The following is a 21,608-nucleotide window of genomic DNA, read 5'->3' on the forward strand; positions in this document are numbered from 1 at the left end:
GCTGTTGCATACGAAAGAGCGTAAACTATACTCGAGTCAAATCTCTCATAGGTGGACGCTTCATGCTTTATTTTAAGAGCGATTTGCATACGATTCCATCTCTTTTTTTCTACGCAAACCTCATCTTTTTCAATACAAAATCGTTCGCTGATCTCAACAGAAATACTCAAATGAGCATCTCATGAACTACAAAATAAAAATGGGAGAAACTCCAACGAACCTCCAGGTGGCGACGTCGACAGCGGCCTCTGACTTTGAGACGCGTTCGGCTGAGACGTCTTCCCGTTGGTTGGCACGAGGAAGGACGCTACGGTTGTCCGTACGCCTTGAACAAGGATTAGCCCGGCCCTCGCCGCGGTCGAGCGTTTACGCACAGCAATCTCCCACTTGGACATCACCTCGGGTCTCATGTGTCCAGAGCGTAGCCGACGCCCTCACTGAGCCATCCTTCCCATTGCCAACTTTTGTTACCGCCCGCCCTACCACACAATCTGCGACACACATTATTCACAACCTCCTCGGCCAACCTGCAATGTTTTCAAATCTGCAGTCAAGACTAGGCAAAGCAGTGGAAGCGTCGCGGGATGCCATTGGCACACTTCAAACCACTCTCAACCAAACTGGCCTTGATCCTTTAGGCGGGGTTGCGGCTCGGCTAAGACCATCTTTGAGTCAAGCAGGTTCTTCCAGCACCATTTTCACCTTTCCAGGTGTTGATGAAGATGGTTTTAAAGAACAGCCGCTGGAAGCACCGCGGACGGAAGCAATTCCAACCGGATCGGACACACAGGACCTCATGCGCTTTTCTGAAGACCAAACTTCTGCTTCAGAATCTGGACAAAGTAGTGGACGCCGCTCCACTGAGCAGAATGTGAGAAACTCTCCTCGTCCAACTGCTGCTGCTCCTCCAGATGCAAACGCCGAAGCTGCTGGTATCTTCGCTCCACAATCACAACCTGCACTCTCGTCGATGACACCCGAAGAGGTTTTAAGCATGGACGTCTCAGAAATGGGCGAAAGGCTGCAGCGTCTGAGACGATTCGAAGCGAAGTTTACAGGTATACATCCATATTTACCTTCAACCATGAAAAGCTGCTTGAAAGTTTTGTCTTCTTTGTAAGATGTCGCCAAACACTGCAAAAGACTCCAAGAGAGATTTCAGCAGCTCAATTCCATAATCAGCAACTACACTCCCATTGGCAAAATCACCACAGTTGCAGATCTCGAGGCATTTGACGTCTACATGCGTTCCACTCGCGAAAAGCAAGAAGTGAGTTTTAATTTGGAGTTCTTTAGAAATTACTGTTGGGTTGGAGCCAGTCCTCTGATTGGCTGTATCTGTATTTTCTATAGATCAGTAGTGCCGAAATTGGGCGTCTGTCACGTCAAGTCAGTGATATCAAAGAAGTTCAGGAGTTGGAGGCTGCCACAAAAGCGGACATGTTTGCTGCGCTGCAAAGCAAACTGCTGGAGCGTGAAGAGGTTAGCCTTTCAAATTTTGTTGCTTCGACCATGATTCCATTGGTAAATTTCTTGCACTCGGGCAGGAGATTAACAGGCTCAAGCACGCGATACAAAGGCGGGAGACACCACCATCAAGTCCCATGGTACAGAACCTCTCGACCCCAGCAACGCAGTCTATTCCCAACAGTGAAGCAGCAACACCTCCTCTAGCTACCGAAACAACCTTGGCCTTAAAACTCAAATTGCGCGAGGCAGCTGCGGCGCTGAAGAAAACGAAAGATGAACGAGACAAAGCAAATGAACGCTGTAAAGAGCTGAGCGAGTACCTTGCAAAGTATGAATCCGCTGAATCATCAAATAGCATAGAAGGGAGAAATGGTATAAATGGAGCGGTGGACGATAAGGAGATATCACTACTTCGTGACCAGATGACAGATGCAGATCGGCGACGCGAGGAGGCTGAGCGTATTGTAGAAGAACATAAAGCTCGTCTGGCACAATTGGAATCTGAGCGACGGGATCTGACAAATAAAGTATCAGCTTTGGAGAGCTCAGTGGAAGAGGCCACGAGCAAGGTCCAGGAGGCGTCGAGAGTAGCAGAGCAACGCTTGGAGACATGTCAGGAGCAGGCCACGGAGATAGAGACAATGCGAACTGAAAAAGAACATTTGCAACGGGAACTGGAGGATGCCAACAATCGACGACGGTTGGTAGAAGAGGATGTGCAAATCCTAAAAGACCAGATACGCGATTTGGAACATAACGTACGCCAAGGACAAGAAGTAATTGCAAAGCTGACGCAAGAGTCAAACTCATTAGCGAAGGAGCAGGAAAATTCGCGACAGCTTAGTGTAAGTGCAGAGACAGAACGCGAAACAATACTGAAAGAGCGCGACAATGCTTTACACGAGCGTGACCAATTGGCCTCACAGCTCGCGGATCTGGAGCGGACAATTCAAGACCACAAGACCAAAGTGCTAAAGCTTGAGAAACAGTGCCAAGCGGCTGATGGATCCTCGGAGGAAACGCAACGGCAACTGGAGACGGTGAAGGAGCAGCTGAAGGCCGCCAACGAACGCATAGAAGAGGCCCTTCGTGCACGTGACGAAGCAGTAGCAGATTTGGATGCTGAGAAGACCACTCGAGCCGATGTCGCAGCGCAAGTAGAAAGGGAGAGAAGACAATTAGATGAGCAAATCGGTGATCTATCGCGGCAAATAACAGAAGCGAACAAGGCGCGTGACGAAATGCTCGTGCGGGTTGAAGCGCTTGATCAGGAGCTGAAGAGTTTACAAGGAAATCTGGAGAAGGCGCATAATGATCTCTACGGTGTGACGCAAGAGCGTGACAAGAGTGTCAAGCACGTGGCGGAATTGGAAGCGCTAGTGTCTGAGCGGCAAGGGGAGAGCGAGCGCGTGCAAAATCTGATGAAGGCGATGAGGGAAAAGCTTCAAAAGCGGATCGGAGATTTGGAACGGGAGAAGAATGAATTGCGTGATGAATTAGCGACAGCGCAAAGTGAGCGGGAGAAAGATGCTGGTACTGGAGAAGAGAAAACCAAAGATTCCCAAGCAGAAGAGGGAATGCGCGTAAAGAATGGACGGATACGAGACTTGGAGGGGCAAATCAGCGAACTGCAAAGTAAATTAGAATTTGCCGAAGATCAGGTTGCGGACTCTGCTAAGAAGAATGCGGTGTTACACAAAACAGTGGAGAACGTCCAGGAAGAGGTGAACCAGCTGAAAGACGAGCGAGACAAACTGAATGGACAATCCAGGAAGCTACTCGCAGAATTGGACGAGGCACGTAAGGAATTGAAGCAAAATCGCGCGCAGGCCGACGAATCCAAGCGAAGTGTTGAAGAATTAAAGGCATCTTTGGAAGCTGCCACCATTGAACGCAAAAAGTTGCAAAATGAGGTGGAGGCACTTAATAAGCAGACTCAGCAGCTAGAAGAACTGAAAGCGTCGAATGCCAACTTAAAGCATCAGGTTGAGGCGGCTCAATCGGACAGGGATCGACTCGAAGCCGAGGTTGGGAACCAGAAGAAACTAGAAGAGTTGGAGGAAGCCAAACGAAAGGTTGAAGCCAACCTTACGAATGCAGAGAAGAGGATAGTTGATATGGAAGGCCAGTTAACAACCGTAAAAAAGCAAGCGAATGAACGGGAGACTGAGCTGAGGCAACTTACAGCGCAGCTTGAATCCAAAAATCATGCGCACAATGCAAACCAGGTTCGAGCTGACGAGCTGGAAGAAGCGCTGGAAGCTGCACGAAAGAAAGAGTCGGATAATCAGGAGACGCTTCGAGCGGCCCAGGCACGCGTAGCAGAATTGGAGACCCTGTCCGCGGCTGCACAACAGGCCAACGCGACGGGTGAGCAGGCAATTCTGGCCGCACAAGCACGCGTCACTGAGCTAGATCAAAGGTTGGAACACGCACTCGGACAGACGGGGGATGCTGGGGCACAAGTGGCCGCTCTGAATGAACAGCTTATCGCTACTAAGGAAAGTCTGGAAGAAGGGGAACGACGATTGGCTGAAAGCCAAAAGGTCATATCGTCTCTCGAAAGTGAAGTAGAAGCTCTTAAGAAGGAGAGGGAGGAGGCTTTGAGCACTGTGAAAGACCTGACAGATCAATCTTCAGACAATGCTGCAGATATTCAAGATTTGACCAAGGCGAACTCATCGTTGTTGAAACAATTGAACGATGCGCGTGCGCGGGCTGACAATCTTGTGGCAGCAGAATCTCGCGCGCGACAATTAGATGCCGACATGAAAGTTCTGACAGGGGTACGACGACAACTGGAACAGGCCAAGACAGAAGCTGAGCAACGCCTTCATTCGTTGGAAGAATCATTGGCGCTAGCCAAACAAACCGTTCATGAGCGAGATGATGCTATTCACGAGAAGGAAGCGGAAGTGGCGTCTTTACGATCTCAACTCAAGGAGGAGGAAGAGAAGAAGGCTAAATCTATTCAACTGCTGCGACAATCCAAGGCGCGAATTCTCAAGTTGGAGGCAGAAATCAAGAGCAGAGACGAGACGGTGGTGCAAATGCAGGGTGAAATAAAAGAGTTAGGCGAGACACGAGAGCGAGAGCTTAAGGAAAAAGAGGCACAATTGGCCAATGTCACACGGCAAATTGAGGATATGCAAGCTAGAATGCGTAGGCAACAGGAAGCTGCTAGTGATTTGGAACGCCAACAGCAGGACTTCTTGGCAGAAAAGGGGCAGATAGATTCGCGACTCGAACAGCTAAGTAAAGCTGAAGAAACCTTGAGAACTGAGCTGGAGCATACCCGGGAAGAACTTGAAATGCGTCAAGCTGAATTGGAAAGCGCCCGGAGCATGCTGGACGCACGGGAAGCGCAGCTTAATGGTGAAATGACGCGATGGGCTGGAGTAGAGGAGCGAATGGTCAATATGGAACATGAACTCGAAACCTCCAAGCGACTGTTCCAAACAAAGTCCACTGAGAACGATCAACTCCGCCTGAAGATTTCTGAACTGGAAGCACAAGCCTATGAAGCTAGCCAGACGTCCGGCAAGTATCAGGGAGATATGGATGCGTTGAAGAGAGAAGTGAGGGATGCGAGGAGAGAGGCGGGAGAACGAGTGAAGGAGTTGAAGCGGCTTGAGCAAGAACTCGAAGCCAGTAAGAGGGAAGCTGTGGAAGCACAGGAGGCATTGGAGGTGGTCAAGAGAAAGGAGGAGGAACGGACGGTGGAATTTGCAGATCTCGTAAAGAAGATGAAAGATGCAGAACTTCGGGAGCACGAGTGGAAGCAGAGCTTAGCCGCACAAGAGGTTGGTCTTTCTAGTTACTCGTGATCTGAAGCTAAACGGAATGCTAAGACGGTTACGTGTGAAGGCGCGCCTTGGGGAGCTACAAGCAGAAATCAGCCAATTACAAAATGAAAATCAGCAAGCTGTCTTCAATCGAGATAAACTTCTCGAGGAGATGCGCGTGAGAGAGGTTCAGTTGAAAAATCTGAACAAGGTGAGGATAGTCTGAATGATTTCCGCGTTCTTTTGTCCTTGTGAATAATATGGGACTCTCAGACTTTAAAGGACGAAGTCCGTAAACTTTCCCGCACCGCGTCCATATCTAGTGGTATGGGCATGACACCCACATCGGCTGGCCTGCAATCTCCACCTCCCATCAGCCGTCCCCCGTCGACGGGCAGTCTCAGTGGCCGACACTCCCATCATGGGTCCGTCAGTTCAATCGCATCTGACGATGGGTCAGGCAGAAGAGATTCAACGATGGGCTCAATATTTCCACCTCGACGACCATCCTCGCAAAACAACCCTAATCCGAGATCAAGTATCGAATCTACTGATTCTGGGAAATCAGCCGCGACGGGAAGCGCGCTACCAGATCCAAATCCAGAGTATCTAAAAGCGGTGCTGCTAAAGTTTTTGGAGGCAAAGGATAAGCGCGTAAGTTGCGACACTTTTTCGCATCCTTTGCAATCACTCGCTCACTCGTTGCTCCGATTCGCATAGTCCCAATTGATTCAGGTATTAGCGATGTTGTTACGGTTTACTCCGGAAGAAATGAAAAGAGTGCAAAAGACAATTTGACGTTGTCCGACACATTTTTGGCTGGTGCTGGCTGATAGGGGCAAAGGGGGTGATTTACCACACGTAGGAGATGGTTGGGGCAACCTCCTCATTTTTTCTCATTTTGTGCATAGATCAGGATATCTATTCTCTTTCTTATTGAATTCTTTTTTTTTTTACATTTCATTGACAAGTTGTTGTTTTGACTCTCAGTTTATGATGTTTGACCGACCTTCATTGGTAGTTTATATTTGGAGATTTCGCAAAGCAAGCAAGCCCATGACACTGAATAGAAATACTCGTGGTCGTCATGCCGTGTTAAATCCACTTTGTCGGCCGCATAGTAAAGATGCGCATTCTCCCTGTAGGGATGGAATTGTGCTGATCTCACCATCACATTATGATATTCGTTATTATATAACCGCCAGCGTGCTCTTGCGGATTAAAGCCGCCACTTTTTCAGATGATTCCTCTACTACATCTCTTGTTGTTCTCATAGTCTGTTGAATATTCTTTACACTATTTTGATGGGCTACAATGGATTCAGCAATTGCTTCGGGATCTCGTTCGAGGGCTTCACGCGTCATGAGAGGAGCGGCGTTGATATTATTGGCTGGCGCATTTAAACGAACCCTTTAGAAGTGGGCCCATTGCTGCTTACCGGGATCTACCTGTAAAATGCATACCTTCGGCATTTGTCTCGTATACTGTAGGTTCAAGGGTTGCAAGAAGGGCAAGGTCGGCGAGGATGGCTTCTGCGGTTGGTAAGGAGTGAGATACTGCTGGTTTTGTTGGGAGGGATGCCCGGTGAAACATGGCGAGAAACCAAGGAGCAAATGTGTGCTGCGAACCCGTCAAGCGTTGTGGGTTGAAGTGAGATCTGCAAAGGACCTTCTACAGGTCTGGGCGGAATTTGGCCAGTGGCGCAGTAGCGTGTGACCTGTATTATAAACAAAGACCCGATCATCGTATCCTTCAAGATCAAACTGCGAATCAAAGAATCGAAACAGTCTGTGGAAAAAGCTAGAGTATAGAGCTAAATGTACTATTTCAGCTTTACAATAGGTCACACAAGTAGAAAATGCGTTACTCGCGAGGCCTTCGCTTCCCTTCAACCCAATCTCCTTGCTCGTTCTTTGACAACTTGCCAAGCATAAATTTAACACCGCAGGCATTACACAGTGTCTTTGGGCCGTCCGGTCCTCGTCTCCACATTGGGGTGACATCGCTATCGCAACGTAAGCAACGTCGCTTGTGATCTGTTTCTGCGTGGCGACGAAATGCGCCCCCGGTTGGATGTGAAGATGGAGCTGGGGTTGCAGGTGCTGAGTGAGATACAACCTTCCGAGCACGTCCAGCCATGGGCTTTGGAGTCTGTAGAGAGGAAGTTGGCGTTCGCTTGGAAGGGGATGTGGTGTGCTTGAGGTCTGTGTATGGTCCTGATTGGAGTCGCGTGGCGATACGGGCAGATAGGCGGGTTGATGGATCAGTAAGATGAACGGGTCCGCTAGAGGGTGTTCGCGCTCTGCTAACAGGAGTCGAGCCAGGCGAACTGGGGCTTCTGCTCGGTGCTCGAGTGTTCGGGGCGCTAGCGGCAATCTCCCGCCACACATTGGTCCCCTCAGCGGTGTCCAGGGATGCAAGGTGGGAGGTCAAGGCCGCAGAGGCCGACGTCAGGACGCCACCTACGGACAGTTCCTTCTCCGTGTTCAACGTCGAAGTCACGGACGGCTTCGTATGTCCTGACGACTCTTGATCAACCGTGAAAACTGCATCAGGCCCGCGTACACCTATCTCGTCCTCCTCCACTTGCTTAGCTTCGGACTCATGCATTGTAGCCATCCAAGTAGGTCGCCTTGCCTGCAAGGACTGGTTCCCATCCATGGTTGTATCTTCAACGGCTTTCAAAGGCAAGTGAGTAATGTCCATGTGGGTGTTGACTGCAACATCATTCAGCTCTCCAGAGTGTTCCACATCGACATGCTCTTCCTTTAGGGTGCTAGACTTTGCATTCGGGATCTCTGGCTGGTTTTCGATTTCTAGTCGCCCATCTTCCTGTTGAGGCTTCTTGGCTGGTGCTCTTTCCGCAGTTTTACTGGCAGCTTCACTGCGGCGCCTTGGTGCCGCCGGTTTCTTCTTCGGAGCATCGACGATAGGCCCGTATATGGAAGTAGCTAACTCTTTACCTTTCTGGATATCTTTATAATGTACTGGAGTCAATCCCGGAAGGGCTAAGTGGGTCATCTACATGGTATCATGAATTAGCTGAAGATAGGCCATGCCAAAAGATTCAGGCTCACCTTATTCTGCAGCTTCCTCACAGCTTGCGCCTTTTCGTACATCGCCTCTTTTATGCAGTCAGCCAGTCGTAATGAAGTGTTCTGAACCCCAATCACAACCCCCTGCTGGGGTTGCTTTCTTCCACCTCGATATGGCGGTAGATAAAATGCTATGCTGAGCTAGATGAATGATCGACCTCGTTATATTGATGATGTTAAAATGCCCTGCTACCCTCTTTGCTTACCTCGTGGACTTCCTCTGTCTCAGACAACTTCGTTGTCGCGACGACTTCTGCCATTCCATCGGCGGGTAACAGAAATCGCACACCAGGGTTCTCCACAAACTCGAATATAACTAAAGGACGTACTCGACGCCGCGGCCGGTGCCTTTTGGCTTTGCCTATTTCACCAGTGATTGAATCTTTCTCACCGATACGAATCCCGCCATGCTCTTTAGGAAACATGCCCTCAGTCCCAACGTCATTCAGTTTTTTTGGTCGTTTTGCTTTCATCTTTTCCGCGGCTTGTTGTTGAATCCTTTGGATACTGGTGGCCTTATCAAAACCACGATCGGCGTTGAGCGCGACAGAAAGATTTCCCGAGGTGGACATCACCAACCGTACATTGAAATCGGTAGAGCTTCCCTGCGGAACGGTTAGACTAGAAGCAGAGCCTCCGTGGGCGGTTTTCTGCCTTTTAGCAGATGGGTCGCCTTTTTCCTCATTCTGAGCTCTCTGCGCGACGTTCTGAAGATAATGCTGCAACATCTCTGTTGGGGGAGTACCCGGCCCGTTCCATTCAAATTTATACCTGTGGTTTCCAACACGAGGCAGATCCATTTGAACTGGACCGCTTGGCGCTGTCGATCGTTGATTGGTGGCCAATATCGAGGACGAGGGTGTAGTTGCCGATGTCCCTTGCCACGATGTAGGCGCGCCTGCAGGATGCGTGGCTGCGGAGCTGTTCCCCGGAGGTGCGTTCAACGTTTGGCTGATTTCTCCAGGTTTGCCATCATGGTTCGCGCTGCCAACGTCTGGTTTGCTAGACATGGCAGTAGATGTTTCGCCGCTTTGATTCCCGCCTCTAGCAGATTGAATACTCGTTCCAGATGCTATGCCAGGTAGGACAGGGATGGCGTCCCCTTTGCGTTTCTCCCTTACCATATGGAGGAAGCTGTTCATCTGTGACCAATGCTGCAGCGTCCATTCGGTAGGTGGGCCAGATGTTGACGACGTATTTTGCAAGTCTCTCACGCTTGATGTGGTAATGAATGATTGAGAATGCGGTTTGGGGGTGCTCCCAGTTGGTGAACTGGCAGTAGCGCTGCTACTCGTGGTATCCGTGCTGCTACTCCAAAAGGGATAAGGAAAACTGAAATAGGGATTCGCGTAGAGTGACTGAGTAGTGCTAGTTTGACTTGCGGAGCCAGTCCTGTTGACGGTTCGGAGTATATCGGCTGCTGTAGTAGGCTTCATGAGCAAGAGTCAGTGTAAGTGTGGGACTCGGCTGCGAGCTGTTAAAGCAACCAACGCCACGGTTGGTTCTCGATAGTACCTTGGGAAGTCCACTCGGTGGATGTATTGTTGGCCTGATTTCATTTGAGGCGCTTGTTACGCTCATCTGAGGAGATTTTGCAAACAAATCTGGTGCCGTTACGGTGATCTGCGCGTTGCCGTTGATTGCCGGTACCGACACCCGTGGCGTTGGTGCAATTTCGGTTGCAGTTACCATCTGGTGTGCAGAAGTTGTCATAGGAACTACCGATACAGGGGGTGGAGTCTCATCTTTATTTTCCGCCAGCCCTATCTTCGCTGTTTCTGGCAAACCTCCAATCGTTTCAGTTTTGACCATTGTGGTAGTATCGGGTTCTATCACTGGCCCCATTTTTTCGCCCGGCTGTGTGGCCTCCTTTTTGGCAACCAGTGACCATCTGTTGACATCGGCATCTCCGGAGCTAGTCTGGCTCCCGGATGGTACTGATGCTGAAGCTTCTCCGTTGCTCGATAGATTCACAATCCCGTTTGTATGAGAGGTTGTGGAAATAGTAGACCCTTCGACTACAGTATTGCCAAGTTTTGAGATCGCAGTATCGACGCTATGCTCCATAATGGGGATGTCTTTCGTCATGTCAACTAGAAATGTCTCTATTCTTTCGGCATGATCTTCCCCTCTGTCCTCGCCTTCCTTGACATCTTTTTCAGGAGGTGTGATGCGGTAAAACTTTGTATCAATGAAAGTGTGTGGGCCGACCACTATGTCACCCGTCCCAATGTCCTCGACTAACGCTCCCTCATCAATGATGAGCGGGTCGGTTGCAAAAGGTGTTGGAGGAAATTGATAAGGACACGGCGGAAACATGGAGGTTGCCCAAAGTTTGCGAGAACGAGAGATATCCTCAAGAAGTGAGGCAAAGGGATCAAACCTGAAAGTCAACAGAAACAGGTTTAAGCGCGAGGTCATTCTCTATTCGTCACAAGTGTGTGGTGCCTATTTCACTTTCGACTGCCATTCATGCCCACACAGTTTCCGACACCCTATTCCTGTTACTCCAGTTGATAACCCGACGTGACTGGAGTTCCTACCTCGTTTCTTGCGCCTCATCTATCTGTGCTTGCTCATGTTCGACGGTAACCGTTGGGGAATTTGAGATAGTTCGGCTTCTTCGGACGCTCCGTAAAAGGTCAGGCGAGGTGGCGGTGTTTGTTCTTTTCCGCTTCAAGGTACTTGTGGACATGTTTGAAGCTATCCAGTCGACGTTGCCTTTTCATTCATGGTTGCTGATGGCAAGGGAAGGGCAACCTTGCGCGAGAAGCCCCGTTGCGCTGCGCATTTGGTTGTTGGCATAGCAACAGAGGTGTCCTACAGGTGAACCGACACAACAGCGAAAACAACCTACTCATCTGCACTAATGAAACCTGCAAACACACCCAGTCGAACAGAGTCCAACGCTAGTCAGACATCTTTGGAACGTGAGCTGAAGCGTATATCTCGTCTGTACATTCAGCGGCGCTTTGACGAAGCATACGGACTATGCCAGAAACAGTTCGGGTCGTTTGGCAGTGACGGCGAGCAGGCGCAATTATGGAATATCCTGGCGGTTTTGTATTTGAGAATAGCTGCCCAACGAGAAGACAGTTCACAAAGTGAGGAGGCTGGACCGACTGACTGGGATTACATGCTCCGTCTGTACGGCGGGGCAGTGGAAAAACTTCCTGCGGACGTTTTGTGTGCTGGGTGAGTTTGACAGTCTTGCGGAGACGTAATAGACTACAGGAAAACATGTGTTTCTCTCATCTGTAGCATGTGGTTAATATGGAATACCATGTTTTTGTAGTATACTTCTTCTGCAGAAACGACGGCTCCATTCCTCATCGAAGCAAGCCATTGAAACATGGCTGGCTACGCTCCCTGATGATTATTTCTTGTCCTTGTCGAACGAAGCGCAGTCCGATGCGCTGCAAAACTATGAGAGAATAGTGGAGCTCTATTGTCTGCATGTTCTGCCAAGCCTGGGGGAATGGGAAAGCGCCAAAGACTTCCTGGAATGGAATGAAGTCATTGCCACTGGAAAGCGGGCGGTAGGTATTACCGATATTATGCCAGAGTACCGGAAACTTTCCCTGACATCAGAGTTCTTCTTAGCTCTATCGCAAAAAGTTGGATGAGATGGAGCGAAGACGTCGATCTGTCTCATCACGGGAGGCGTCACACTGTGCCGAAAACCAGCCAAAGTTTGAAAATGCGCCATCATCCGTACCCGCGATGCGAAAGGAATCCACGACACCAGTATCAGGCAAACAAGGTTCCGATGAAGCGCCAAAGAGTCAAAAAGACCAACGCCTTGATACACAATCAAAGGGACAACAGTCAACAGGACAAAGTGCTCAGAGCGAGACTGGAGGGAAACCACAGGATGCACCAACGCAAAGTGCGAGCCAGAATAGAGCGAGCGCGCCCTCTCCGCAAACAACCGACTCCATTACCCGTACACGTGCAACTATACGACATTGGTTGGCAATAACCCGTGGGGTACCAGCAGCCATACTCGCCATTCTGTTATTGCTGGCAATCTCGCGCTTCCTTCGACGATTCAAGAATACAGCCGTAGGAAGGGCGGTATCTCTGCTAGCGGATAAGATATATACAACAGCAAAGATGGGCTTGAATATGCAAACGATATGAAAGTCAGCAAACCCTCAATGGATATCACCTTTCATTACATCTGTAGCTGCTATATGCGAGTTATCGTATATCCGTGGTTCTTCTATCCCTCATGTATAATTGTGCATTTGTGAGCCAGACTTACACACTAACATAGAAATAGACGTTGATGAGTTTATCTATGTGGAAATTTGGCTAGTTGGGCGGCACACCTTTTCGCACCTCGTGTAGATCTGGAAATTAAATGAAGCTACCAGCCACCAGAACACTTAGGCAGCGATCCGCGACTTTGAATCGTCGGTGGATGAGACAGAAAGGGAGCATAGCCCGATCGGAGGCGCTGGCATGCTTTCGAGGGACCTAAATGATCCATCAGCAAACGTCCAGGGTCGGTCGCAAGGTGGGCCAGAGCAGCCAACAGGCAGAATTGGGCTGGCCAATGTGGAAGATATCGTTGGAGAAATTGCGTCTATTCTCTATTCCTATTACCGCGATGAAATCCTCTCCATACTCTCCCAAGAAGATGCTACAAAGCACTACTCGGTGGAGATGGACATGAAGGACCTCGGGGAGATCAATCAGCAGATTACAATGTACACTTGCGAGTTTCCAACGTTGGTGCTCCCTCTTTACGACACTGCCCTTCAGCATGCTCAAAAGCATGCTCTGGCCACAACCCCTTTGGCCGGGCATCTCAAGTTTAAACCCCGGGTCCACGTTCGAATATTTATCGGTCCCCCCTTTGCACCCAATGAGACAAACATTCACCGTGTCCCTCGTAGCGACGAGGTTGGCAAGTGGCGTGTATTAAAGGGGACAGTGGTGAGAACGGGTGCGGTGAGAATGTTGGAATCTGCCAAAGTTTTCCAATGTACAAAGTGCGGTGCGCGATGGGAGGTGCCAAGTGACAGAGAGCAGTTCAATTTAGTGCCAAAACCAAGACGATGCGCCTTCGATGATGGCAACATGCTGCAGGGATGCGCCGGTGCAAAAATAATAGAAGTCGACGTTGGGAAAGGTGCGCGACCGGACGTGTGCAAAGACTATCAAGAAATAAAGGTTCAAGAACCAGTAGAGAAAGTTGGTTTAGGGACCATTCCTCGCTCAATAGTGGTGATACTGGAGGACGATCTTGTGGACCAATGTAAACCAGGGGATGATATCTTTGTCACTGGCACGGTCATACGTAGATATAAACCCTTCAAAGTGGATGAGAGATGCGATATCGAAATTGCCCTAGTTGCGAATCATGTACGAGCGGTAAATGAACAGCGACCGGCAAATACCACATCCGATGATGAATTAAGACGAGAGTTTGAGTCATTTTGGGAGCGATGGCGCAAGGAAGGAGAAGTGCTGCGAGGTGAGATTCTATGGTTGGGCATGTCGGAAGTGAGGGAGCTGATCATACTTGGTGATATAGGACGTGACCTTTTACTTAAAAGCTTCTGCCCGAAGATATTCGGAATGTATATTGTCAAGCTAGCGATTATGCTGGTGCTGATAGGAGGCGTAGAAATGCACCAAAGTGGAATGAAAATAAGGGGCGATTGTCATATCCTATTGGTCGGGGATCCAGGTACGTAGATTGGGACGACATCCTGCTTTCCTGACTTACTTAGTCGCAATACTCCCTAAACTAGGAACTGGAAAGTCACAGTTTTTACGGTATGCTTCCCGCGTAAGCCCACGTTCTGTGTTAACAACCGGCATTGGTTCTACCAATGCTGGGCTCACGTGCGCCGCTGTGAAGGACTCTGGTGAATGGCAACTGGAAGCTGGGGCGTTAGTGCTTGCGGACAGAGGCTTATGTTGCATCGATGAGTTTGGAAGTATTAGAGAGCACGATAAAACTGCAATTCACGAAGCCATGGAGCAGCAGACCATTAGTGTCGCAAAGGCAGGGTTGGTTTGCAAATTGAATACTAGGTGCTCAATACTGGCAGCGACCAATCCTAAGGGAAAGTATGATCCGACGCGGGATGTTGAGATAAACATTGCGTTGGCGAGTCCCTTGTTGAGTCGTTTTGACCTGGTGTTAATCCTTTTGGACCGCGAAAATGAGGACTGGGATAGGTCAGAATCATCGCATTGTACTTGAAGATCTGCTCTTACTCACCTGCTGATGCTTTTGCAGATCCGTATCTACCTTTATCTTGGATATGGAGTCACAACTACCTGAAACCACACTGGTTGCATCATCAGATGAAGAGAAGGCTGAATTGTGGCCCTTAGAGAAGATACAAGCTTATATCGCATACGTCAAAGAGCATCAGTCACCTCGCCTAACAGAAGGTGCCAACGACGTCCTTAAACGGTACTATCAAGCTCAGCGAAAGACGGACTTACGAAACGCGGCACGAACGACAATCCGCCTGCTTGAGAGTTTGATCAGACTATCACAGGCCCACGCACGCCTATTGAATCAAGCAGAAGTCATGGTTCGCGACGCGGTCGTGGCTGTCATGCTAATGGAGGCGTCTTTGCAAAGCACCGCAATCGGTGGGGTGGAGGGAATGAAGAATGCGCTTCATGATGGGTTTGCGGAAGACCCAGATACCGAATACCTCAAGCACGAGACTTTGATTCTGAGAAAGCTAGGTCTCGAGCACTTACAGACTCATGAAGAAGGCGGCTCTCCGGCAAAGGCTCAGAATGAAAGATCAGGAGATCAGTCTGGCGAAGAATCGTCTGACCATGAGGATGATAGTGAAGAAGAGCACCCGTTATGTTCGTGGGAACCAACGCCTGCGCGAAGTGTAACCAAGCGACGATTGGACATTGCAGAGCCAGAAAATGAGAAGCGCAGCAAAGTTCGGGACCATACTGAAAGTGAAGCCGATGGAGAAGATGTAATGTCACATCAGGGATCCCAGGCGAGGTCTTCCAAGAGCACGGGGCATGCCAGTCTCCGCCGCACTATCAACCCGAAATCGCAAATCGGGCCTTCACAGGAGAAGGTACTACCCATTGCAAATTCGGGAGTGTCCCCACCCCACGTCCTACTTTCGTCACCAGCAAACGCAACTGACGACGAAAGTACCGAGCCGGACGTTATGGCAGAGCTTGGGCTTTTGGGAAACAGCCTGCCAAACATTGACCAAAATGTGTCTCTTTTCAACTCTCTTGGCATGTCACAAATAGATCGTAGATCGGATTTTGGTTAATGTTTCCTGCCCACAGTATGAACATTGGTTTCTTGACTGCAATTATAAACAAACCAAGCAGGGGTCACGTGCACTTTCGATCACTTGGCGACCCGACAGGGGAATGCATTCCTTACCACCTTTTGGTACGCCAGATCTACAATTTAACGGTAACTGACAATGCAGCGAAGCGGGGAGCCTTCCTGGTACGTACAAGTTATTAAGCGTGTAATATATCGTAGCGAGGTCTAAAATGCAATGCTGACACACTTCACTGTTGAAAGGGTCGACAAGGCCAAGATGGGTGTGTAACTCATTGCAAGTTGGTCGATAGTCTTGGTACGATGTCAACCGTATTCTTCTGTTCTCTTTTCAGGGTTCATGATGGGTGCATCAGCGGGCATGTGTGTTGGCTTCTTGTACGGCTCCCTGACAGTTTTACGGTAAGTGCGGATCGCTGTGGATCTACGACCTGCCTTTACTTCATGGAAGCACAGCCTGGGTTAAATACGGTACTGATTCGTCGATTTATCGTTCTTGTTTCGTGCAAATTGCAGAGGCGGTCCTGAGCCTGGAAGGTAGGTATACCCTTCCAGTCTTGCAAAGTTATAGATTTATTTTAACATTTTGCACATTTCTCATAGGGGCTACATGTCAACGGTTGGAAAGTACATGCTGCAACACGGTGCTATGTTGGGCTTCTTTCTGAGCATTGGAGCTTTCTTGGTAAGTAGCACGGAACCGAAAAGGCGTGGGACTGACTGCACTCACACACGTTTATGCTCTGCCATTGCAGCGTGCAGAGGAACAGCGTATCGAATATCCACAACCCAAGTCGTTTACGCCATGGGGTATACGGCAGGCCAGATTACCAATTATCGTGGAACGGACGCCGTTGGTTGCACCCACCCGAGATGGCCGCTCGTCCTTTTAGACTCGAAGAATTGCGCATTGCTTTTCAAATATACATCACACGCTTGCTAAATGTTGACGATTGCTATCATTAAATGTGCGTGTTCGAGACCCATCAGCTAAATCATTAAATACATATCATGAATCCACCCCAGCACCAATCAGTGACTATTTCTATAGCAGAATATCGATTTTGTGGCGAGATCAATCTGATGCCCTCTCAAATCCCGTTCTCCTTCCATTGCCGAAAGTCTCATAATATATACAGAGTAAGGTGTGGAGATTTTAAACTTCGTTGTCTTGAAGTAGCATGTTCGGGACACCATCCTTGATTGGGTAGACGTGACCGCACCCATTGCACACCATTTGAGCCTCTTTCACTCGGGTCTTTTGAAAAGAAAAATGAGCGACTCACTCATAATGACAATATCCAACGATTACCCACCTCCAATGCAACTTGATGGACTTTTCGCAGAAATGCCTCGTCCTGAACATCTGGCAGCTCTTTTGGCAGCTCTGCCACACCCAGCTGTTTACACAAGCGCAAAATGAGACTTGACCAAGCTACGACAAAAAGCACTTGTTCTCTTACCGCAAACGCAGTGTGAACCAGCACGTTCCAGTCCAATTTCGGTATTAGCCGACGAATAAAGTCTTCACTATACTCTGCGTCCAGTGATTCGAGCTGGACTTCCTTCAGCTCCAATGGATAACTTTGAGAAGGGTCACAGCCTTTTGCGTGGCATTGCAACATGTTATGTGTAATAAGCCTGTAGGTAGGTACATTGGGCATAAGCTATACATAAAAACACTGAAATCGTGCTGCTGTGCTTACCTCATGTCTACTGATCTCTTGCACACAAACGTTGAGGAGAAGATGCTCAGAACGGAGGTTGAAATTTGCTGTGCCTTCAGTTGTTGGTATGGCAACCACATCGCTTACGAGCAGTTATGTGGAGTTTGAATCATGACTGCGAGATATCCAATGACCCCATTTCGCAGATGGAAAGTATGATAACATGCTGCATTTGCGGAAGAAATGGGTACTTGTTACCTTGGTTGCCCTGACAATGTTAGTCTTGGGCTTTATGTTGGCTGGAGCGGAAAGACGGAATAGTATGCGACTCTGGCGGGGATTGCAGCAGCACACTTCTGTGGAACTTTCAACGCCAAAGAGCAAAGGCACTCACATGCAGACGCAGGACTTGACAGAGCAAATAGACGGAAAATCAAGCTCGCTATCCGAGTTACGGAAACCTGGAGAAGTTATCATGAGTAAAATGGTGAACGAAACTTTAAAGTATGTATTCTAATTCTGGACACCAGGCGAAAGTGGATATCTCATATTTTTGGCCAACAATCCTTAGAGCGGAGCTGGGTAGATCAGCATGGCGGTTGCTGCATACAATGGCTGGCAAGTTTCCAGTAGAACCTACAGTAGACGAACAAGAAGCTATGCGGGATTTTGTTTATCTGTTTGCCCGACTATATCCTTGCGGCGATTGGTATGTGATATGATGCAAACTTGTTCCAACTTTGCGTATCCCGAGCTAATATGATGTGTCAGCGCTCGGCACTTCAAGGTTGTCCTGGAGGCAAATCCTCCCGATGTCACTACCCGCGAAACTATTTCAAACTGGGCCTGCAAAGTGCACAATGTGGTCAACGAAAGATTAAAGAAACCTATTTTCGACTGCGCAAAACTCGCAGAAACTTGGAAGTGCGGGTGCGCGGAGAATGAGGAAGAAGCATCGTCCTAGTTTCCAGCTGGATCAGACGATATGATGCACGCAACGTCTTCAATGTTTATTTATCCCCATCCCATAAACAATAGACCGTAATGTGGAAGAGCGGGTTAGATTACTGTACGTATTATCGTGATCGTATCACATTAGTCAGCCAGCCAAGCTATTTAGCAATACATGGGTATTGTTTCCCGTTGTAGACAAACGTCCCGCTCTGGTAGATATCCTCCAGGATGTTCTCAAGTTTGCCGTTGACACCACGACATCCATCTGTAACTTTCTGTGCCCATAAAAAGTATTCGCGTACTCGATCTAGCGTCCTGTCATCCGCGCACGTTAGCTGTGGCAGGCACGATTCTTGTTTCATTCGAATTGACATTACATACCAATCAGCTGGCGGTTCCCGTTGTAGATCCCGCAGGTTATAGATCTGCCATTAGATGAGGCGAATGTCAGTTGTAGTTTAGAAGCCATAAATTGAGAAAATATGCAAATACCTTGTCCGCCATCTTTACCAGTTTGGCCTGAAGCGTAATGTGTTTGAAAACCATTCTTTTAGGGGATTCCTTTCATTCGTTCCTACCTTGTCCGATTTTTTAGGCGCATTCTCTACTTGCAGCCTGCTCAGTATTCATAATCAATATCATGATTGTGTCGAGTTCAACGTGCTACCCCACCATACCGCTTCCGCTCTGCTTTGGGTAGAGTTTTGTCGTCTGTGCATTCCGCTACGATTTGACGTACTTCGTTGCCAAATTCTAGCTCTAGCTACAGTCCCGTGTCAGTTGTGCGAAATGTTCTACCCTGACTTTCGCCATACCTCCTCAAAACTAGTATCGGTGTCTTCAACTGTCGAGTCATTGGTCAGACGAAAGCACTAATACTACTATGCAAGTGACATCGCACCTGTATCATGAAGCACTGCCGCTTGCAGCGCACCAATGTCCTGCACGTCGCCTTCATACCAAAGAATGTGCGCGCTTATAATGCGGCATCACATTAGCAAAGGGTTCACCAACATTGTCAGGTTTGGCGACGTCTTACACGCCGATGGGATGGTTTATATAAGGTGTTCCGGCAGAGTCCTTTCGACGTTGAGTCGAGTGCTTCAATGCAGCAAAGTGGATAGCGTGCAGCAACTGGCCGACAGGTGGAATGGATGTTTTGGACATTTGCTTTGCTCACCAAAATGCCCAATGAGCGATCGCAAGATATCATCTAACGCGTGCTACGCGTGTGCCGGTCCAGCAAATGCATTTGCTGGCTGTCTGAATAAACAATCCTTCCCCCATGGTCCCCAACATTCCGTTAATGCTTGTCGTTCACCTCAAACTTGGTTTCCATCAAAGGAGGGCGATGGTATGCCATGCAAAGAGACCCATCATGCTTTATCTATTAGTTAAAACTTTCAAGCCACTTCATGAATTCCTGGTGAATTCCTGGAGGCGTTCTGAGCAACGTCCTGCCTTCCCATAGACGGGGCATAGCAAAAACGCACACAGCTCAAAGGCGTCGCAATGCGATGCAAATGTCATCTTCCGCTGCGTTTTGGGAAGGACCATAGCAACGCGGTTGTCAGGTTGGTCGTTGGGCGTTGCGGTTACCATGACATGTTAACCAGATCTGCAAAGCCAACCCAAGTTCGCGGGAGGATCTCAAGCTGGTTGGCGGCGAGATTTACGCTCTGCCTGAGAGCTCTACTTGCATCCCCTGTTGCATTCACCATGAGCCAAAGCTTTGCTACCCTCTTTCGGTCGTCGGGATTTGCGGCGCTCGACTCTACCGGTCAGCAGGCACTGAAAACACCGTTTAGTCAAAGAGGCGCTGGAAACTGGGGCCTCAAACATGACCTACCAAAGAATACCCAAATTCACTACGTGCAAGTCTCACAGCATGATCATCCTTGGACGAAAGCTCCCAAGTACAAGTCCGCCTCTGATCGGGTCAGACTCTTGGAACGATGGAACGAACTCATGCCGGCCGTTGGGGAGATTCCACCTGCGAGAGCAGAGGCAATGAATTCATTTGCAAGAGATCCCGAAGCACGTCTGGAGACGGTAAATGGAAAGGCTGCGGACTGGACGCCGAGGCCCCAGCACGTGGCGAAAATGACACCAGCGGAATGGGCGGAAAAGGTGGCAGAAGCACGACGCCGACGAAAAGAGTTCAACTCCCAGTCGTTTGATCGCGGGACTTGGACAGAGTTCCTCAATGTTACCGGACCGATCGAGGGAACCTACGCCTCAGACACTCCCGTAGGTGTGCCGGTACATCCACCGACATATCGTATCGCCAAGGAAGAGAGCGAGAAACCTGTGAAGGGCCGACTCTTGAATACAGTTTCCTTCGCGGCGAGAGGGAACCAGCATTGGGCTATTGGTGTGGGTGGAATAGTAGCTTACCTGCACAGGGGCCAGCAACCAGGGGAAAAGAACAACGAGTTCAGCGGACATAAGGCAGACAGGAATCCACTAATGAATTTCGTAGTAGAACATGCACAGTTTGACGAGTTTGGACGGCCTGAGGTAGTCTTGGGATTCCCTCCTGAAAATTCGCTGAAGCAGCAAAAGGTCAAGCGAGATTCCATGAGCCTTTTCTCTCAAGCTTCCTCGAATGCAACTCCCAGCGAGCCCCCAACAAGTAGCAGCATTCTCAATATTCTGAAGGCAATGCAAACTGGAAAGACAACCCCCTCCCGTAAGGGAGGCTTTTCCTTCAAGCCGTCGGAGAGAGATGAGCCAGATAATAAAGAATGAGAGCACCTTATAGAATGCGGTCTGACAACTGGCGGGGATAGACATCTGTAATATCATTTGTGTACATTGTTATCATGAAATACTCCTTTGCATCTTATTTCCATCCTCTTGTGCTGCGCCAACATGGCAGTGATGTACGTTCCGTTCCAGCTAAACTCGTGTCCGCTAGTAATAAGGTCAATAATGAAATCAATTTGGAAATGCGCTCTGTTGATTTTATTTACATATGCAAGAAGATACATGGGATGACGACAAAGTACGGTCACAGTCAACCGCGCAATAGCTTACAGTGCTTTAGAATCCCATGCTCGAACGTGGCAATGACAGCGATGGAGAACGCCAGCCCATGATAAGATAGCTTTACGCAATTTGAGAAACGCAGGGTTCCCGTGAAATCCAAAAGATAATAGGTGGGTCTAGTCTCTTCATACGAGGTATAGGTCCAGGAACACAAGAGACCAATCGACGTGATGACAAAGAAGGCAAGATCGTTGTCTAGTGATTGGGTTTGAAACAGACCCATGTCAAAGCGAACCTGGTCACTGAAATGGGCAGCCCAGGAACAAACGCCAGGCGA

At 49.0% G+C, this 21,608-nt stretch overlaps 10 protein-coding genes across 10 annotated transcripts; 6 read left to right on the top strand and 4 right to left on the bottom strand.

Annotated features, from left to right (window-relative positions):
* Positions 1-118: 118 nt before the first annotated feature.
* SPPG_00809 (uncharacterized protein) lies at positions 119-6,328 on the top strand. The gene is made up of 7 exons (XM_016749139.1): positions 119-1,058; positions 1,122-1,270; positions 1,354-1,482; positions 1,548-5,273; positions 5,338-5,466; positions 5,529-5,909; positions 5,976-6,328. Exons 1-7 carry the CDS (start codon positions 182-184, stop codon positions 6,051-6,053), a joined length of 5,469 nt encoding a protein of 1,822 aa, XP_016613179.1. The 5' UTR covers positions 119-181; the 3' UTR covers positions 6,054-6,328.
* A 117-nt stretch (positions 6,329-6,445) lies between these two features.
* Positions 6,446-6,848, bottom strand: SPPG_00810 (uncharacterized protein; the record flags this gene model as incomplete). The annotated part of the gene is made up of 2 exons (XM_016749140.1): positions 6,446-6,645; positions 6,719-6,848. The coding sequence occupies 2 exons, from the start codon at positions 6,846-6,848 to the stop codon at positions 6,446-6,448; spliced, it is 330 nt and encodes a 109-aa protein (XP_016613180.1).
* Positions 6,849-7,118: 270 nt separating this feature from the next.
* Positions 7,119-11,045, bottom strand: SPPG_00811 (uncharacterized protein; the record flags this gene model as incomplete). Its single annotated transcript, XM_016749141.1, has 5 exons — positions 7,119-8,276; positions 8,333-8,491; positions 8,557-9,780; positions 9,866-10,733; positions 10,894-11,045. The coding sequence occupies 5 exons, from the start codon at positions 11,043-11,045 to the stop codon at positions 7,119-7,121; spliced, it is 3,561 nt and encodes a 1,186-aa protein (XP_016613181.1).
* Positions 11,046-11,209: 164 nt separating this feature from the next.
* SPPG_08878 (uncharacterized protein) lies at positions 11,210-12,729 on the top strand. The gene is made up of 3 exons (XM_016757022.1): positions 11,210-11,545; positions 11,646-11,889; positions 11,954-12,729. Exons 1-3 carry the CDS (start codon positions 11,220-11,222, stop codon positions 12,491-12,493), a joined length of 1,110 nt encoding a protein of 369 aa, XP_016613182.1. The 5' UTR covers positions 11,210-11,219; the 3' UTR covers positions 12,494-12,729.
* An 88-nt stretch (positions 12,730-12,817) lies between these two features.
* SPPG_08879 (uncharacterized protein) lies at positions 12,818-15,639 on the top strand (the record flags this gene model as incomplete). The annotated part of the gene is made up of 4 exons (XM_016757023.1): positions 12,818-13,835; positions 13,896-14,051; positions 14,116-14,548; positions 14,610-15,639. 4 exons carry the CDS (start codon positions 12,818-12,820, stop codon positions 15,637-15,639), a joined length of 2,637 nt encoding a protein of 878 aa, XP_016613183.1.
* A 159-nt stretch (positions 15,640-15,798) lies between these two features.
* Positions 15,799-16,552, top strand: SPPG_00813 (uncharacterized protein; the record flags this gene model as incomplete). The annotated part of the gene is made up of 6 exons (XM_016749142.1): positions 15,799-15,824; positions 15,903-15,922; positions 15,995-16,061; positions 16,176-16,196; positions 16,263-16,344; positions 16,415-16,552. 6 exons carry the CDS (start codon positions 15,799-15,801, stop codon positions 16,550-16,552), a joined length of 354 nt encoding a protein of 117 aa, XP_016613184.1.
* Positions 16,552-17,389, bottom strand: SPPG_00814 (RNA methylation protein TRM112). Its single transcript, XM_016749143.1, has 4 exons — positions 17,366-17,389; positions 17,123-17,300; positions 16,976-17,059; positions 16,552-16,917 (listed from the first exon to the last, which is right to left on the bottom strand). The coding sequence occupies exons 1-4, from the start codon at positions 17,368-17,370 to the stop codon at positions 16,816-16,818; spliced, it is 369 nt and encodes a 122-aa protein (XP_016613185.1). The 5' UTR covers positions 17,371-17,389; the 3' UTR covers positions 16,552-16,815.
* Positions 17,390-17,511: 122 nt separating this feature from the next.
* SPPG_00815 (uncharacterized protein) lies at positions 17,512-18,592 on the top strand. The gene is made up of 3 exons (XM_016749144.1): positions 17,512-17,830; positions 17,898-18,035; positions 18,098-18,592. Exons 1-3 carry the CDS (start codon positions 17,550-17,552, stop codon positions 18,288-18,290), a joined length of 612 nt encoding a protein of 203 aa, XP_016613186.1. The 5' UTR covers positions 17,512-17,549; the 3' UTR covers positions 18,291-18,592.
* Positions 18,313-19,662, bottom strand: SPPG_00816 (uncharacterized protein). Its single transcript, XM_016749145.1, has 8 exons — positions 19,320-19,662; positions 19,182-19,255; positions 19,096-19,124; positions 18,958-19,043; positions 18,859-18,895; positions 18,773-18,799; positions 18,662-18,705; positions 18,313-18,595 (listed from the first exon to the last, which is right to left on the bottom strand). Exons 1-8 carry the CDS (start codon positions 19,445-19,447, stop codon positions 18,439-18,441), a joined length of 582 nt encoding a protein of 193 aa, XP_016613187.1. The 5' UTR covers positions 19,448-19,662; the 3' UTR covers positions 18,313-18,438.
* A 232-nt stretch (positions 19,663-19,894) lies between these two features.
* Positions 19,895-21,235, top strand: SPPG_00817 (uncharacterized protein). The gene has a single exon (XM_016749146.1). The coding sequence runs from the start codon at positions 20,000-20,002 to the stop codon at positions 21,029-21,031; it is 1,032 nt and encodes a 343-aa protein (XP_016613188.1). The 5' UTR covers positions 19,895-19,999; the 3' UTR covers positions 21,032-21,235.
* Positions 21,236-21,608: the final 373 nt, after the last annotated feature.

The sequence above is a fragment of the Spizellomyces punctatus genome (genome assembly GCF_000182565.1).
Source record: "Spizellomyces punctatus DAOM BR117 chromosome Unknown supercont1.1, whole genome shotgun sequence".
Taxonomy (NCBI): Eukaryota; Fungi; Chytridiomycota; class Chytridiomycetes; order Spizellomycetales; family Spizellomycetaceae; genus Spizellomyces; species Spizellomyces punctatus.